At 30.8% G+C, this 17177-nt stretch overlaps 2 protein-coding genes across 3 annotated transcripts; both read right to left on the reverse strand.

Moving 5' to 3' along the window:
* Positions 1-209: 209 nt before the first annotated feature.
* LOC148619866 (uncharacterized) lies at positions 210-7576 on the reverse strand. Its single transcript, XM_088580235.1, has 5 exons — positions 5757-7576; positions 4080-4367; positions 3714-3737; positions 2553-2619; positions 210-2128 (listed from the first exon to the last, which is right to left on the reverse strand). Exons 1-5 carry the CDS (start codon positions 5821-5823, stop codon positions 1840-1842), a joined length of 735 nt encoding a protein of 244 aa, XP_088436361.1. The 5' UTR covers positions 5824-7576; the 3' UTR covers positions 210-1839.
* Positions 4733-16715, reverse strand: LOC148619867 (uncharacterized). 2 transcript variants are annotated; one of them, XM_088580233.1, is made up of 7 exons: positions 15833-16715; positions 10482-10721; positions 9941-10228; positions 9219-9245; positions 8565-8664; positions 7962-8108; positions 4733-4870 (listed from the first exon to the last, which is right to left on the reverse strand). In XM_088580233.1, exons 2-6 carry the CDS (start codon positions 10684-10686, stop codon positions 7973-7975), a joined length of 756 nt encoding a protein of 251 aa, XP_088436359.1. In that variant the 5' UTR covers positions 10687-10721; positions 15833-16715; the 3' UTR covers positions 4733-4870; positions 7962-7972. The 2 variants fall into 2 exon arrangements, with proteins under 2 accessions (XP_088436359.1, XP_088436358.1); XM_088580232.1 differs by lacking the exon at positions 15833-16715 and adding an exon at positions 12664-12774.
* Between the last annotated feature and the right edge of the window lie 462 nt (positions 16716-17177).

The following is a 17177-nucleotide window of genomic DNA, read 5'->3' on the forward strand; positions in this document are numbered from 1 at the left end:
GTAAATGAAAAAAATGGTGTATATAACTATTGGATAGAATTGAGTTTGAATGATTTGTATAGTATACAACGTACAAATCCAGTTTGAAGAGCTTCACAATTTTGACAAGACGTGTATATGTTATGCATTAACAATTTGCTTGGAACATTCATTTAGTCTAACAAACTAAAAGATATCAAATAATTTTTAATTTTTTTAAAGGGTTCATATTATTGAGCTATGTTAGCTACGTTATAACATGATATTCAAGAGACAACAAGTTATATCTTTCATGAACAATTTGCCAAGAAAATTGCAAACTACATGTGTGACATGTTCAGTAGCTCTTCAGATAAGAATCATGCAAAATGTGATACATGGTTGGAAAGTCTACATATATTTTTATTTTTGACATTTTGTTAAAAATTTTATATTAAACTGAATTTTCATGTGAAGTTTCATTGAACCCATGTTTATAAGAAATAACAACTATCAAATGCAGTGTAGAAATGTAAATTAAGGGAGATAACTCTGTAAATGACACTAAAACAGAATAGAAACTATTGGATTTTGTTAATTAACTCCTAAGAGAAGTAAGATTAATAATTATACATATCATCATATCTTCCGTTAAAACCTTTTTCAGGTGTATTATATTTTACAGAATTTGTATGATTATTAAAAAAGACTGCTTCTTAACCAACATCAACATCAACTAAATAGTGGATATTTTTGGTTGTCACATTTGTGACTGTAAAGTAGAATGTAATTACTGTTTTTTAGTATAGCTATTTAAAGACCCAATAGTAAATGAATGTCAAACACGTTTATGCATGACTTCAAATCATATATTTTGATTTATGAAAAAGATACGCCACTAGAAATAAGAAGAAAGAATATAAACTCTGGTATTATATATATATATATATATATATATATATATATATATATATAGAAAGGTCTGAAAAATTCCCAAAATGTCAAATTTGCGATGCAAATTTTTGGTCGTTCCCTCCGTGGGACTCGAACTCGTACTGCTGTGACATCTATGGCAACACCGCCTGCACAAAGTCCAGCGCCCTAGACCACTCGGCCAGCTAGGCTATATAAAAATATAGCTTTCGCTGGCCGGGTCATTCCTCCTCGTAGGATTAACCTAGGGCTGTAACTTAGTACACGATGTATGGTGGTACGGGACAGTTCATTTAGATGTTAATATGTAGGATAGAGGATCAAATTAATGATGCATGTCACAACAAATCAATATTATACAACGTCTCAGAATGTGACGACTCTATTTGCTACACTGCTCCATCGGATCAAATTGAAACAGGGAAGTTTTACCAGAGTTTATTTTCTTTCTTCTTATTTCGAGTGGCGTATCTTTTTGATTTGAAGTCATGCTTAAACGTGTTTGACATTCATTTACTATTGTGTGTGTGTGTGTGTGTGTGTACTTCCAACCACCATAATACTGATACATGTGTGAAATTAACTTTAAGTTAACATTCAATTACATTTGTATTAAATAAATGATAAATATGAATCGTAAATAAAAAAAAGACCCACAATATAACAAGACAGTAAAACATGAGTAATTATATAATTATACTTGCAATTATAACTACCAAAAGCAAAATATATGTGGATATCAAATTAAGTTAATGTCAACAATTCCTCAAATTAAGTGGTACATATGAATCATATTTCATGTAAAATATTGACTTCATCGCCGAGTGTTTACTGCGTAGGTCGTTAAACACACTCATAACCACAAACACTGGGTTTATTGTAAGTTTCGTGTACTTTGTTTCCGTGTTTTCACTTTCCTCTCGGTTTGTCATAAGCGCTAGATTGATTTCACTGTGAGAAATCATTTGTATAATTATCTCGGTATTGTCGATCAGGGTTTGACACGTCATAAACATTATTAATAGTTCGATCGTAAATATTGATGCCAATGATTTCTTTATGACGTCTATCGTTTGAAACGTCATAAATACCTTCTGTTGTAGACATGTATTGGGTTTCAACATCTCTATAAGAATCCACTGATTCACTGATTCTATTTTTGCATTTCAAAATATTTTCAGCACTGGAAGGATATTGTTTCTTTACCGTCTTCGAGAGTTTTTTCTGTCTTTTATATCTATGAAAGAACAAAGATAAGAAGAAAAAATGTGATAAAACAAAAAAATAAATTGACAGGTCTAGGTGCTTTCCCTTCTTCGATGTAACCTGTTTTACAAAAAATCTCAAATTAAACTTCCTTCAAATCTGATTTCAAAATATGACCAATCATATCACTTGAAATTGAAGATTTAAGAAAAACTTAGGATTGAAAAAAATCCAAACGCAAATTTTGTTCTGAAACCTAGACATTGTCACCGAAGACAGTTACTAGGTTATGCTTCATCGGGAGCCGAGCATGGAGAGTGGTTCTTTTTAGATAAAAACGTAGGGAGTTAGTGAACATTTTATCTTTGTATTGAACATGTATTTCACATTGAAATCATTTACAGAACCTTACGCAAATGAATTATCTTAAATTATACATTTGCATTTGATCTTACCTTAAGTACACTATGGTACCAATGACAAATGTCAAAACTGCAACAGATACAAAACCTGTAACCAATCCTACAAAGTAAACGTTACAAGTTTAATATCAGTATTTAAATTCAAGTTAGTTATATATGCGTTTCCATCTTGAACTTGATGCACTTTCCACACAAAGTTAAAGATTATTTAAAAGTCGTGGCTAGGATTTTCATCAAATCAGTTTATCTATCACCTTTTTTCACTGATTTATCGTTATAATCGATTATAGGTTTAGTGCGTTATAAAAAAACCGGATTAACTCACATTTCTTTTTGAAATGACTGTAGCATGTCAGGACGATTGCGGTGGTAATCAAAATCTCCGGTTTCTTCCCTGATCTTGTCATTTGATATAAGGACTTTCCTTTTTGACTATTCCTTTTGACACCTGCATAGTAGTTTATCAATTCGGTAATTGTGTTATTACCCTTCATCCTTTATACTAATACGCTTGTAGAAATTGTTATTTTTAAATTTTAACATATTAAGCAAAATTTAACCTTTATGTGATACTGCTAACTTGTGCGGCATCATTTATCGAACTCTACGTTGGATTGGATTATGTTATACTTGGTTTGCTCTGTAATGCAAACACTGTTTGAATGAAATTGAAATCCTTTGTTCAGGGCCGTCTAGACCGTTTTTAAATTATAGTCTTCATTTGTAGGACGTTACCGGATCGAACGTGACTAACAACATTTGCAAGTGTTGCGTATCTACCACTGTTGAACATTAATACATCACAAGAGGTGTCTTATTATACAAAATGTGTTGACAATATCTTTGTAAGAAGCATATATGTATCGAAGTTCTCATCACAATATTAAGTCATAGAAGTTTTTTTTATTTGGTTTGCTCTTAAATGAAATAACACGATCATTAACTTTCATTCTGTAAGCTATTTTTATGTAGCCGGTCAAATATTTTAAATGTAGTATGAATGTTACTTTCCTTCCTATATTGAATCTTATTTTTTATGCTACGATAATAATAAAAAACATACATTCTCTTAAAAAGAACAAAATGTGATTTAATAAAATGTAATAAAAAAATAAATATAAAAAAGTAAATGCAATACATTATATGTTAATATTCAAACAAGTCATCTTAAAAGGTTTTATTTTTATTTTATACCTGTATTGTCTTTAATAACGCCATCTACAATTTGCAATAGAATATATTACTTCCGAAGGCATAGCTAAACTAAAAGGTAATTCATTGCAAACAAATACATTTTACGGTGAACCATGAAATAAATTATAAACAAATAATTAATTACAGATTGCTATATTTTTGCAGTATAATAAATGATCTATAGAACATCAAATTTGTAATAAATGGCTTGTGTCGGCTTGTATGCAAATATCAGTGCGTAAGATTTTTCACAATAACGTGTTTTGTTTTTTGCTTACATATAAATCCTTTCACTTATTTGGATTAAGTTCTTATAAAACATTTTTTATGAATTAATGTATCAATTCCTAAAATCACTGATCTTACCATTTTTTATGCATTCAAAGGTGATATTAAGATTAAAAGCCAGATAAAAACATATTTCCGTAGTTGGAATTTGAAGAATCGAACATCGACTACGGTTATCTTCACATGACTTGGCAATTGTACTGTTGATGCAATTGCGTGTAAAGTTCCTTCCAATTATAGGAAAATGATTATTGTATTCGTAATCAAAGTTTACAACATCAATAATCTGTTCATTTTGACAATGAAGAGGTTCTAAAGAACCACAGATAACACGCTGATTTGTTTCTACTGTGTTCTTATTCAGACCTGTGGACATAAAAGATGGAAAACAGACAGTAAGAAAATGACAGAAAAAGTATATATTATTTTGATTGAAAGAAATTACCGTATACGCTCTATAGGACACAATACTTAAAAGAAGACTTACGAAAGGGACTGAATACAATTACAATGACATTAATTTTTATCTGTTTAATCTCATCTTAAACATTTTATTATTTCAAATTGAATCTGCAAAAGGGATTACTTGAAAGACACTCATAAGGAAAATCTCTATTATATCTAATTACATCGATATTCTATCGTAATTTTGCGTGGTGTCCAATGGCACGAATAGTAGTCCCTGGTAGCAACTTCACAACTCTCTTTTCCATAACATGTGTCGCTTAGTCTATGAATCTCTTCTTTGCAGGTACGTCCTCCGGGGCAACTGGACTCATACTTATTGAAGACGGCATTGATAATGTGAATGGTTTTTCCTTTACTACAGTTAATGTTTTCAACGGTATTTCCATATAAGTATAGATAATCTATCAAAACACAAGAAAGTTTTAACTTTATTGGGTTTATTAGTCCTCATTTCATCTAATTTCGACCTGACATTTTTGGGCCACATACAACCTAGGTGACCCTCCTTCCTTACAAAACATCAGATACCACATTTTTATTTTTTTTAATTATCTATCGAACTAGAATTTGCGAAAGGCAATTCCTGCAAAGTATGAAAAGAATCAATTTAAAATATACCACTGTTGTTAATTTTAGATTTTTTTCATTTCCCCCTATCATAAAGTATCCTCAAGCGTTCCTGGTTTACAATGGGTCCGAACATTAAATCATTTATTGATGACTTTAAAAGGAGTTGAAGTGAAAAACCTACTCATACCCAAAAAACAAAACTATGATTTTATGAACAATATTACAATTCTTACTGTTAAATAGTATAACTCGAAGAATTAGTTGGAAACTAGATGAAATTAAGTTGAAACAAAATATTGAATAAGGAGGTATAGTTTTACGGTAAAAAAAGCCATCAGGTTTTAACAAATTAAAAAAAGGCAAATTACAAATTTACATGTCTAACTCTATTAGGAGGAATTTTGATAAATACATGTGTATTATGAATATCTATTTGTATGAAGGAATATTTGATTAAAATAATATATCATTTTAAATGCTGGCGAATCGGAAAATGGAAAATAAGATGATGTTATAATCCAATAAACAAACATAAAATGTGGAAAGGGGATTTTTTAAATGGTAATGTGGTATTTTCTGTTTGGAACGAGGATGGGGACAATTGGGTATGGAAAGAAGGCATCAAAAGCAAATGCAATGTTTATGCCATTCATGAGCAGTATAATATTACTTGTTTAACAGTTTCCTTTATAAAAATAAGTCAGAAAAAAGCCTTACCTGCATATGAATTATATGCTTTCAAGTGAATAATCAAATAGATGGGTAGATAACACATTATATCCATTTTGTCTTAAACAGACACAAAGTATACGTGCGTTGTATTAAGACGAGTATAATATCGAAGATTTTTATGAAGCATTGACGCTTGAACATGATCGTTATGAGGAAGAAATATAAGTGTTTTATATGTTTATCGCTATGTGCGTTGAAACTACTGATGATAATAATAAAGAAAATAATGTGTATTTTTTAACTATCTTCGATGAAACTTGTTCTTGTATACTTTTTACTTTGAATCATTATATGGCCGACCTATTTTTGATGCAATTGGAACAAAAACGAGAACTAAAACATTATATGACACATTGCATTGCAAGGTTTTAAAAATATTTTAGAAATCATATGTACGCAAACAATATCCCATATTTCAAGTTAAAAAAATCTATCAATTTGGAGTTATTTCATGTTCTATATATTAAACGTGACTCATTTGTTCATTAGTTGTTTAAATAACTTTACATTTGTTCTATAAGGTTACTTTTCGTGCAAATACATAATTCTAATGAAAGAAAAGGATAAAGAACGATTAAATCGATAACTGAATGAGAAACTATTTTTTTTAATTCACGCAAGTATGCAAGCAAACATTTAGAAGGGATAACATATATATAATACACCTAATATAACGTTTAAGTACATTGTTTATATGGTCTTTCCGTCTTTACAAATCTATTTTTATTATCACCTAGAGTGTATTACTTCAAGTATTTTGTACTTCGTTGTATTGTTTTAAATTTTAGACAAGATTTCTTCAGCAAGTATTTAAGTTTGTCGGGCTATTTACTTGTACTAAGGAATAACAACATTTCGACAACACTGCAAAATAAATGAAATTAACAGAAAAACAAAAAAAATTAGGTCAAAATTGAAAATAGCACACTTACACTTAAATGAATACATTAAAATATTGACAATATTTCCCTTCATCTTCCCGATAATAAAATTCGACAGCATTTACTGATGACAAAATTAAAAATAGATCAATATTCCGATAATAGATTTTAATGAGTTTGTTTAGAGTGGTCCCTCACGTCAGAATGAACAACACTGGTCAAGGTTTACATAACTGGTCAGTTGAATAAACATGTTGATCTTTGAAATTAACAATAAGACGCATGTTACAAAACACCTATTTAGAATTAATGCATAGGACCACCTGAAATGTGTTGTCTTAAGTTCTCGTCAAGAAATGCAGCAATTTTTTTACCTACCGCAGCATCTAGTTGATTTTAAATAGTTGACTCTGCATGGTCTCAAGATTTTGCGATTTATTATTTTTTGCTGCCGTTCTTATAACTATGTCTCCGCTTACCGCTTACAAGGTATCTTCTTTGTACTAATATAAATGTAGCCTTTGCTTATGAGGGACAGAGTCATTTGTACTTAAATGATATTGACCTGGTTAATAATGCACCGCTATGTTGTTATATCACTGATGTCTTGACCAACGGGAGCATCAGAGACTGACATTCTCTGTTCGTCAAAGTTCGAACAATTACAAATGCACTTTTTTACTCATTTTCTGAATACAACAAAATACGTCTTTCTCGTTTCTGAAGCATCTAATGAATGACCTTATACCTCAAACTTTGATCTTAGTCAGACGAAAAAGATGTACTGGACAGACACTAAATTCCAACTAATGTCGTGCAAGAATATCAGTTCAATACACAGAATGAAGTGGATCAGAGACTTTAAAATCTTTGGTATGCTTGACAAAAAAATTAATATGCAAACCAAGTGCCAGTTTTAATTTGAAGAGTTGGGTGTAGGATACCTAGTTTAAAGTAAAGTTACGACATAATTTCTACCAATGATTTGACAACAATCGTTACACGTATATATTATCAGTTTGAGGGTCAAACACCCTATGCCCTCCACGAAAAAGCAACGGAGAAATACTTGCACATAAGATGCCATTTTTGCATGTCAACTGTAACAACGAAAAAAGAAAATACCATATACAAATGAGATTAGTAAGACAAAGATCTAGAAGTTAAAAACGAACAGAATGGTCATTTTTTGTACAAGAATTACCGAATTAAATACTAGGTGAAACTAATTTTTAACGCTTAAACTCCCAATTCTATTACAGTTAATTGTTTCCGGTATATTATAAAACAAAGAAGTTTAATTGCTCACTGTAGACTTGTTTATTCAACGGATTCATATGGATTGTGCGACAATTCCGTATACAGAGAAGAATCTTGATTAAGATACTGCATCTCAACCTCATTGTTTTGTTGTTGAACATCCATATAGTAGGATTCCAACAGTGGCATTCGACGTCTAAAACAAAATGGACGATAATTAGAATGATTTTTCGAAATCATGCCAACTAACATATGAATATAGTAACCATGTGAACATGTTCGCCATTTATCATTTATCAATTGTTTAAAGGAAGCAAAGATGAACTTGATCTTCATTGCACGATAAAAGTAAAACAAATATATTCTCAGTTAACATGTATTACATGTATAGCCTTCCAAACATTTATGTGAAGTGTATTACATTCAACAAGAAAGGTGAATTTAACATTTTAGTCAACAATATTTAAAAACAGATTCCTTTAGATGAATATTCTGAATACAAATACTATGTGTATTAGTAGTTTTTGTTGTGTATTTGATGAATAATTTGTTTTGTTCGGTTTCTTCTTTAATTCTACCATTGACTATTTTACGTTGAAATGTTTAAAAAAAAACAGCATTTATTCATTAAAGCGACAATATTTGATGTTACCTGATATACACTTTAGAACTGATTATGAGTAAAATAACAACAGAACCTGTCACAGCTACGATGATAGGGATATATTTTTTGTTTACGTGGTACCATTTATCTACAAACAAATTTATTTCAGAAAATTTAACCAATTATCAAATATATATGAGATAGGTAGAAAAGGATATGTACTGGATTAATCTAAAACGTCAAGTTTTGATATTAATCCGAAGAAATATTGTTCATTTCGGCTTTTGTCCGACTTGTCCATATTGTTATAACACTTTAAATATCGCCGTACGACGCCTTTGAGACAAAACATGTACATGTGCCTTACAGACGGTTAAAGTTCTGTTTGATATTTAAAAGGATTTTTTGTTATAATGAACTCCATTTGATGTGATCGATCATATAAGTCATAGTTTGAAGAGTAGATTCTCCAGTATCTAGCTTAAGAAATAAATTCCAATGATAAAAATATTGTCTTCAAGTTAAGCAAGACATGTCATGCGTATATGTGAAGAAATACATGATATGTTAACACTTCATCAAATCCAAATGCATGGTTCATTTGAAATATGTACAAAAAATAGTTCGTATGGAAGTTGTATAGATGAGTCATACATTTTAGACGAATTAGGGATGTGAAATTTTCAAATCATTTTGTTATACCTGAACTTTTGTCTTTACTAGTACTGTCTACAATGAAAAAAAACAAAGATATACTTGATGTGTCAACTAACATAAATTACTGTTATGTAACAAAAATATTCATAAACAAATGAAAGAAATTTAAATATGAAAAATAAATACCACTATTATTAGACTATTATTTAATCTCAACCAAAACTAAAGTAATTATACAATATCAGATTTTTTACCACGCCAGAAATAAGATAATAATTATTCATTTTTCGTGTCCATTGGCAGAACAAGGTCGATCATGTTTGCAAATTTTCTTTTGCCTGTTGTATACTATATCGTTATATACTATATTGCGTCATATAAATTGAATGCATTAATGCAAATGAAATCGTTTCATCAATAAATGCACTAATACTCAAACAACAATATATATCGACTTTAATGGATTTGTATGTGAAATAAAGAAAAGGCAAATTAAAAACACATTTTAACAATTAAAATTTCACCAATTTAACACTGACGACGTTTATTAACACATGACATAACAATCATTCCTTGTATACAACTGCATATCATGTTCATCTCATTTTCCGCAATGTAAAATGATACATTTTATTCATAATCAAAGTTGAAATCTTCGATTCTTTTTTCGTTCGGACAATGTGCACGTTCAAAATACCTACAAAAACGCTCTTTTCCATTATTTTATTTCAGTTAAATGTATCAAGTCCTAAACTCATTAATCTTACCGTTTTTTATGCATCTAAACGTAATATTAAGATTAAAAGCCAGATGAAAACATATCTCCGTAGTTGGAATTTGAAGAATCGAACATCGACTACGGTTATCTTCACATGACTTGACAATTGTACTGTTGATGCAATTGCGTGTAAAGTTCCTTCCAATTTCAGGAAAATGAGCATTGTACTCGTAATCAAAGTTTACAACATCAATAATCTGTTCCTTTGGACAATGAAGAGGTTCTAAAGAACCACAGATAACACGCTGATTTTTTTCTACTGTGTTCTTATTCAGACCTGTAGACATAAAAGATGGAAAACAGACAGTAAAAAAATGACACAAAAAGTCTATATTATTTTGAATGAAAGAAATTACCGTATACACTATACTTAAAAGAAGACTTACGAAAGGGACTGAATACAATTACAATGAAATTAGTTTTTATCTGTTTAATCTCATCTTAAACATTTTATAATTTCAAACTGAATCTGCAGAAGGGATTACTTGAAAGACACACACATAAGGAAAATCTCTATTATATCTAATTACATCGATATTCTATCGTAACTTTGCGTGGTGTCCATTGGCACGAATAGTAGTCCCTGGTAGCAACTTCACAACTGTCTTTTCCATAACATGTGTCGCTTAGTCTATGAATCTCTTCTTTGCAGCTACGTCCTCCGGGGCAACTGGACTCATACTTATTGAAGACGGCATTGATAATGTGAATAGTTCTTCCTTTACTACAGTTCATGTTTTCAACGTCATTTCCATATAAGTATAGATAATCTATCAAAACACAAGAAAGTTTTGACTTTATTGGGTTTGTTAGTCCTCATTTCATCTAATTTTGATCTGACATTTTAGTTCTTGGGCCACATACAACCTTCCCTCCTTACAGAACATCAGATACCACATTTTATTTTTTTTTAATAATCTATCGAACTTGAATTTGTCAAAGGCAATTACTGCAAAGTATGAAAAAATCAATTTAAAATATACCATTGTTGTTAATTTTAGATATTTTTTTTATTTTCCCTTATCATAAAGTATCCTCAAGCGTTCCTGGTTTACAATGGGTCCAAACATTAAATCATTTATTGATGTCTTTAAAAGGAGTTGAAGTGAAAAACCTACTCATACCCAAAACAAAACTATGAATTTATGAACAATATTACAATTCTTACTGTTAAATTGTATAACTGGAAGAATTAGTTGGAAACTAGATGAAATTAAGTTGAAACAAAATATTGAATATGGAGGTATAGTTTTACGACAAAAAAGCCATCAGGTTTAAACAAATTAAAAAAAGGCAAATTTCAGATCTTAGAAATTCGCTTTTTTCGGTCTTGATTTTTGCCATGTAACTGAAATAAATGTCTGAAATCGATGATGTTATATTTAAATGTAACCATTAATCGTTTTCAATAGAACGATAAGGTGTTTTCACATATATAGCAATTTTATTTATACCAGTAACTAAATGAGTGAATTTTAAAACAACTTTTTTTTAACCTCAAAACATGGCTGTTTCAAAATGATTTAAATATTTTGTTAATGTACAAAAAACAAAATATGTTTCAAGTTTGTTTGTTTGTTTAACGTCCGAGCAGCAATATTTCTGCTGTATTCAGACGATGAACATGAAAAGGACGGTAAAATGAACATGAAATGATGATAAAATGAAAAAAAGGATGGGACACAAGGACAATAGGGTCGACAAACCTTGATTGCCACTAGGAAAAGAGAGTGATGGGCAGGGTGGGGCAATTTAGCCTGGTGTGGCGGAGCGCAAAGGTTCCTACTCCTATCAAATACGACAGCAGGGTTCTTTAGCGTACGAGGAACGTGACATCCTTCCCAACACGGTGCACCACTATGGTTTGCGGTCAGGTTTTCCGTATTATAGCCTGTATGTAACATGCCAGGGGTACCCCATTCCACCACCTGGGGCACACATCCCAGTTGCTATGTGGGCAGGGCGCCTAGCCCCTGGCTATGTTTCTGAGCACTATTTAGTCGCCTTTTACGACAAGCGTGGCGCTGCTGCAGGCCTATTCTTATAACACCCGGACCTGCATGGGGCAATGTTTCAAGTATATTGTATTTTGAAACCTATTTCTTAAGCACCAAAGCTCATACTTTGCATTGCAGATGGTAGAATCTCGTGATGCTGGAATGTGTTTGTAAACTAAATATATCACCTTGCATAGAAATATCTCTGCGCTTGAACTTTCATTTTTTTCACTTATTGTTATTACTCGTAAAAGCAGTTTTAATTGTCAAATGGAAACCAAAACTGAAGAAACTGTCAATTTTATAAAAACAGAAAAAAAAAGAACGACAAATAAAATTAAGTTTTAAGCGCAAATTTGACAGCTAGAAAATACAAGACGTCATGTGAGAGAGATTGGTTAAGCAACCTGATCAGTGACATCTATTGGAAAATATGATCAGATATTTTGACAATGGTTCATGTAACAAAAACGTACACGGCACAATACTGCTACTAAAGAAGTATAAACAATGTAACCTATCTAAACGGAACAAGCAGAGGACTTTGGTTCAAATAACAATTAAAGATATATAAAGAGATTAACATAGTGCCTGGTTTAAATAATGTTTCGATTTTGTCAGTTTTCGGTTCAGACAGGTTTTTACTGTACCATATACGTGCCTGTTTAAGCAAAAAAAAAGTTGTTTTTCAACTGAATCTAAGCAAAAGCCTTACCTACATATGCGTTATATTCTTTCAAGTGAATAATCAAAGAGATGGCTAAAAAATATATTATTTCCATTTTGTCCGCCATTGAATAGATATAAAATACGCATATATTTGTAACAGTTAGGAAATTTAAGAAGTACAGATACTTATATATGTAAATTATAAGGAATATTTTGTTTCTATATAATATGCAAAATATATAGATGTTTGTATTAAAAGTGTAGTATATCACGTCATTCATTTTAGAACAAGTTTTCAATAAAATAATTGAGCATCGAATGCAGGTTCAAGTCCAATTTGTGTTTGTATGTGTGTGGGGTATTGGGTTGGATAGTGGTGGTTAAATTTGGGTTTGTCACTTAATGCGAAATTATTTATAAGTGAAAGTTCTACAGGACATATATCTTTAGATTAATTATTGAAGTAGTCGTAATTTAGCTCCAAAATATCTTCCAAATATCTAAAGGTGTTATGAGTTTTTCTACCAAATGTTGTTTGAAAGGGTCTATATTCATTCTAGGCATAAGTTATGAATCGTAATAATACATAAAGTGGTCTGTAATAAGCGGTGCACAATTAGTTCATATGGAATTTCCAATAACTTAACAATAAACCGCATGGGCAATATTTTATACTTTTTCTTGTGTTTTCACAAAGTACATGTATCATGTAAACACATTTTTTTCCCTATTCTATATCACTTGTCTTATATGCCAGTATGATTAGCCTGTTAATATGTTCTTTGTATTTCATTGTTTCTTGTTTGAATTTCCCTTTTCTCATTTTTCCATATTTTTAGTTATTGTATATACGTAGGTGTAAGTTTAAATCTTGAGTGGTGATACAACGTAAGTTGATTTTTATACAATCATTTTAGGCTTCCTGTATGTTCTATGTTTGTAAACCAAAATTGTTTTTTTTTAAAACATAACTAATTGATATCGTGCGACATGAATAAGTGTTTACGCTTATGTCTGATAATAAGTTGTTGTTTCCTCCTTCATGTTATTGTTTTTAAATTACTTATTAATATTTGTCAAGTATAATTAATAGTATAATTATGAATTTCGGTTTAAGGTATTGAGTTTGACCATAGAGAACAATTCATGTTCAAGTGTAGACATGTATTCAACTATTGAATAAAATATGAATAAGGGCCCGGTATTGCATGATATGCACAATATACATTATACACAAACATTCATCACAGATCACATCTTTAATTGAAACGCTTAACAAAATTGACTTATGCATAAATAGTTGTCCTAGAACATTCATTTGATATCGCAGACTATAACGTGTGGAACAATACTGACTTCGTAAACGCTAATATCATACGCTACTGTAAACGTATGAATTTTCGGGTGTTCCAGCATATTTGTTCGGTTCATTTTACGTGATTTAAAAAATGATAAGGGTTTTATATAGTGTTGAATGTCAATTTTGGAGGTACTGTTTTTCACGTTTTTTTTTGTTTCCCGCGAACATAGCGATAATTAGTAAATCACAAAAAATAAATACGTTTGCAGTATGTGAGTTTAGAAAGAATGATTGTTGCTTTCATCCTTGCATTTGTATAAGATAATATATGTGAAAACTAATTTTCATGATGTACAAAAGATTGCTAAAAACAAGTTATATCCAATTTGTCTAAAATCAAATTGATATCAATTTCACATGCGTTATGGGTGATATATGAGATATTGGAAATATATAAACATTTCTATCAGTACCTGATTATGAAGAGTATAACAATATAATATGGAATTGGTTTTAGAACTATTCATTATTCTAAAATAATTTATATTGTGTTTCATTTCATAATGTGTCTTTACTGTGTTTATATTGTTATAGTTTAATTTGATGAGAATTCTGCCATTTGATTGGTTTGTTGACAAAAAACAACATTGTTTCAATTGTATAAACTAACTTGCTATTTAGTCCACGCCTACCTTTTACGGAACTATTGTTTATGTTTGTCAACATCCGAAACAACGTTTTCAGTCACATTGTAACGTTGAAACGTTTTTGTGACCATAAATTATTGATTATGTATAAAATGCACATTAAACCTGAAATTAATAAATTTATGATGTGATATTAAATAAATAAAAAAAAAACATATGTTTTGTTTTTCTTGTAATATTTTTTTCGTGCGTTGTCTGCTTGTTTACCTTTAACAAAATGACATCCTTTGATGTTCCCTTTGATGATGAAAAGGGGAATTTAGACGTCTTGAGTTTCCTTTTTAACCCTAAAAACTAATTTGAGGAAATAACAACAGAAAATTTTGCTTCCACATCCTCTTGTGAGGCTAATGCTGATTTAGAAAAAGATTTTTCTGTTGACAGATTTCAAAATTTCAATCTTCCAAATCCTGAGCTTCTAGTAAATCAACAGAAAAAAAGATTCAAAAGTGTGTCGGAGACCGACCTTCAAGAAATTAAAGAGAACAAAAACAAGCAAAATCAACAAAAAAGAGCACTAAACGGGGTGTCAGACTTTTCCAATGTGTGTGTTTCTACTTTTATTTAGGTTTTTATAAATTTGTATATTTTTTCAAACTTCAAACTATCAATTCATAGTTTGAGGTTTGCAAAAACTATCAATCAATATTTACCTAGACCAGGATTTGAACCTGGATCTATCATGAAATGATTGCTCTTCATTGAGCTATCTAGGGCTTCTTAAAATAAATTGATAAGCTGATAAGTACATGAAAAAAACAATTCAAAGTCAAAACTATCAATGTTTACAAATGAAATAATTTTTTTGACACAAATATATCCTTCTTTTTCTTCAGAATGGAATTTGGAGTCTTTGGGAGAATTTACAGACTTTTCAAATATAACAGCTACACAACTCGACGATAAATTAGGGAAATTTCATGCTGAAGCCCAACCTAAAACACAGAAATTAGAGCGAAACAAACGACAACAGAGCAGGCCGCAGAATATACCCAAAACACATACAAATCAATTTGTTCAGCAATAAACCGACATCTCCAGGATTTAGAGAGGATAGATTTCGATATTGTAGGAGGGAGGGATTCAGAACAAGCAATAACATCTTAAACGGTAAACTAAAAAAAAAAAACTTGCAAGAAGGTTTGGCTCGTCCAACAAAACACAAAGATATCATATCTCCAAATGACTTAAAACAAATTTCCACTTACCTGTATGGAGAAATGAATCCAATAGTTTTAAGATTCCGTGTCTGGTTTTTAATTGCTGTTCATTTTTGTTCCAGGGGATTAGAATTCCACGAACAACTTAAATTAAATTCATTTATAAGCAAAAATGATGAAAATGGCAATGCATATATGTGCCTCACACATGAAACAAAACAAAAAAAAACTGGCAAGCTGGAATTGATGTTTCAGATGATCCTAAGGAAAAAAGGATGTACGCCATTCCAGGTGCAAGTGATTCGTGTCCTGTGAAATCGTTATTGTTGTTTATTTCAAAAACAAATCTGATCGAAAATTGCACTTGCAAATCCGCCGTCACAAGATATATGGTATACTAACATTCCAACAAAAAGGTATCAGTTCTCAAGGTATATGGCTGACATTTCAAAGATTGCAAAATTCACAAACACATACACTGCACACTGCTTACGTGCCACAACAAATCAGAGCATACATGATGTTGGCTTTGAGATTCGCCATATAATGCACATGAGTGGTCACAAAAACGGGGCATCCGTCCCATGGTTACAATCGCCATTGTTCAACAATGCAGAAAAAACAATGAGCGATACCATTGCCGACCTTTTTACACCAACCACATCATCATCAAATATATCTGAAAAAAGTTTGGTACCTCTTCTCCACAATGACACACGTGTTACACAAAACGTAAACCATGATGATCAGACACGCGTAACTGGGGATCCGATTGGATATGGTAATTTTGAACTCACTTCTGCTAACTTTATGTCCGCCGGGTTTATGTCAAATTCCTGCTTTAATAACTGTTTCTTCAATTTTAGAAAATAACTGAACATTTCCCAGTGATGAAATGACAGCGTCTTGCCGCTGATTTTAAAATGGCGGCCAATTTGTACACTAGAAATACTACACGGCCGGAAAATTAAAGTTGCTGTCTACTCAGTGTTAATAAAAGTGATGGATATATCTTTTATTATTATTATTTTTAATTAATATATAATGAATGTATTCAATTTCTGATTAGTTTATACGCTATAACCTAATTTGGGTCCGTTTACGCTGAAACATAATCCGCTTAAAAAAAGAAAACCAAAGTTTTTCCAATATTTCTAAAACGACATATGGCAAGTCCAAACACTTTTTTAATCTTTTTATTTATGTTTATTTAAACATAACCTCAAACAAATGAGTTATAATTATTGAATTATTGACTTACATATTTATTTCGAATTTAGTTTCCTCAGAAACAGTACTTTAATGATTTTATTGTTAATCAAATTGCTGAAATATTCGCGTTTTTGTCCAACTGTTTTGCTTCCGAAAAAATCAATATAAGCACAGTCCACAA

This window comes from Perna viridis, chromosome 4, assembly GCF_037379345.1.
Source record: "Perna viridis isolate PV_CMFRI_1.1 ecotype Kerala chromosome 4, ASM3737934v1, whole genome shotgun sequence".
Classification (NCBI taxonomy): domain Eukaryota; kingdom Metazoa; phylum Mollusca; class Bivalvia; order Mytilida; family Mytilidae; genus Perna; species Perna viridis.

Coding starts and splice junctions, on each gene's coding strand:
- LOC148619866 (XM_088580235.1), bottom strand. CDS start 5,823: ATGGATATAATGTGTTATCTACCCATCTATTTGATTATTCACTTGAAA. Junction 4,368..5,756: donor AGCATATAATTCATATGCAG/GTAAGGCTTTTT, acceptor TTATGTCCACAG/GTCTGAATAAGAACACAGTA. Junction 2,620..3,713: donor CGTTATTAAAGACAATACAG/GTATAAAATAAA, acceptor TTTACTTTGTAG/GATTGGTTACAGGTTTTGTA.
- LOC148619867 (XM_088580232.1), bottom strand. CDS start 12,742: ATGGCGGACAAAATGGAAATAATATATTTTTTAGCCATCTCTTTGATT. Junction 10,722..12,663: donor AGAATATAACGCATATGTAG/GTAAGGCTTTTG, acceptor GTGTTTTGATAG/ATTATCTATACTTATATGGA. Junction 8,109..8,564: donor AGTTCTAAAGTGTATATCAG/GTAACATCAAAT, acceptor ATTTTGTTTTAG/ACGTCGAATGCCACTGTTGG.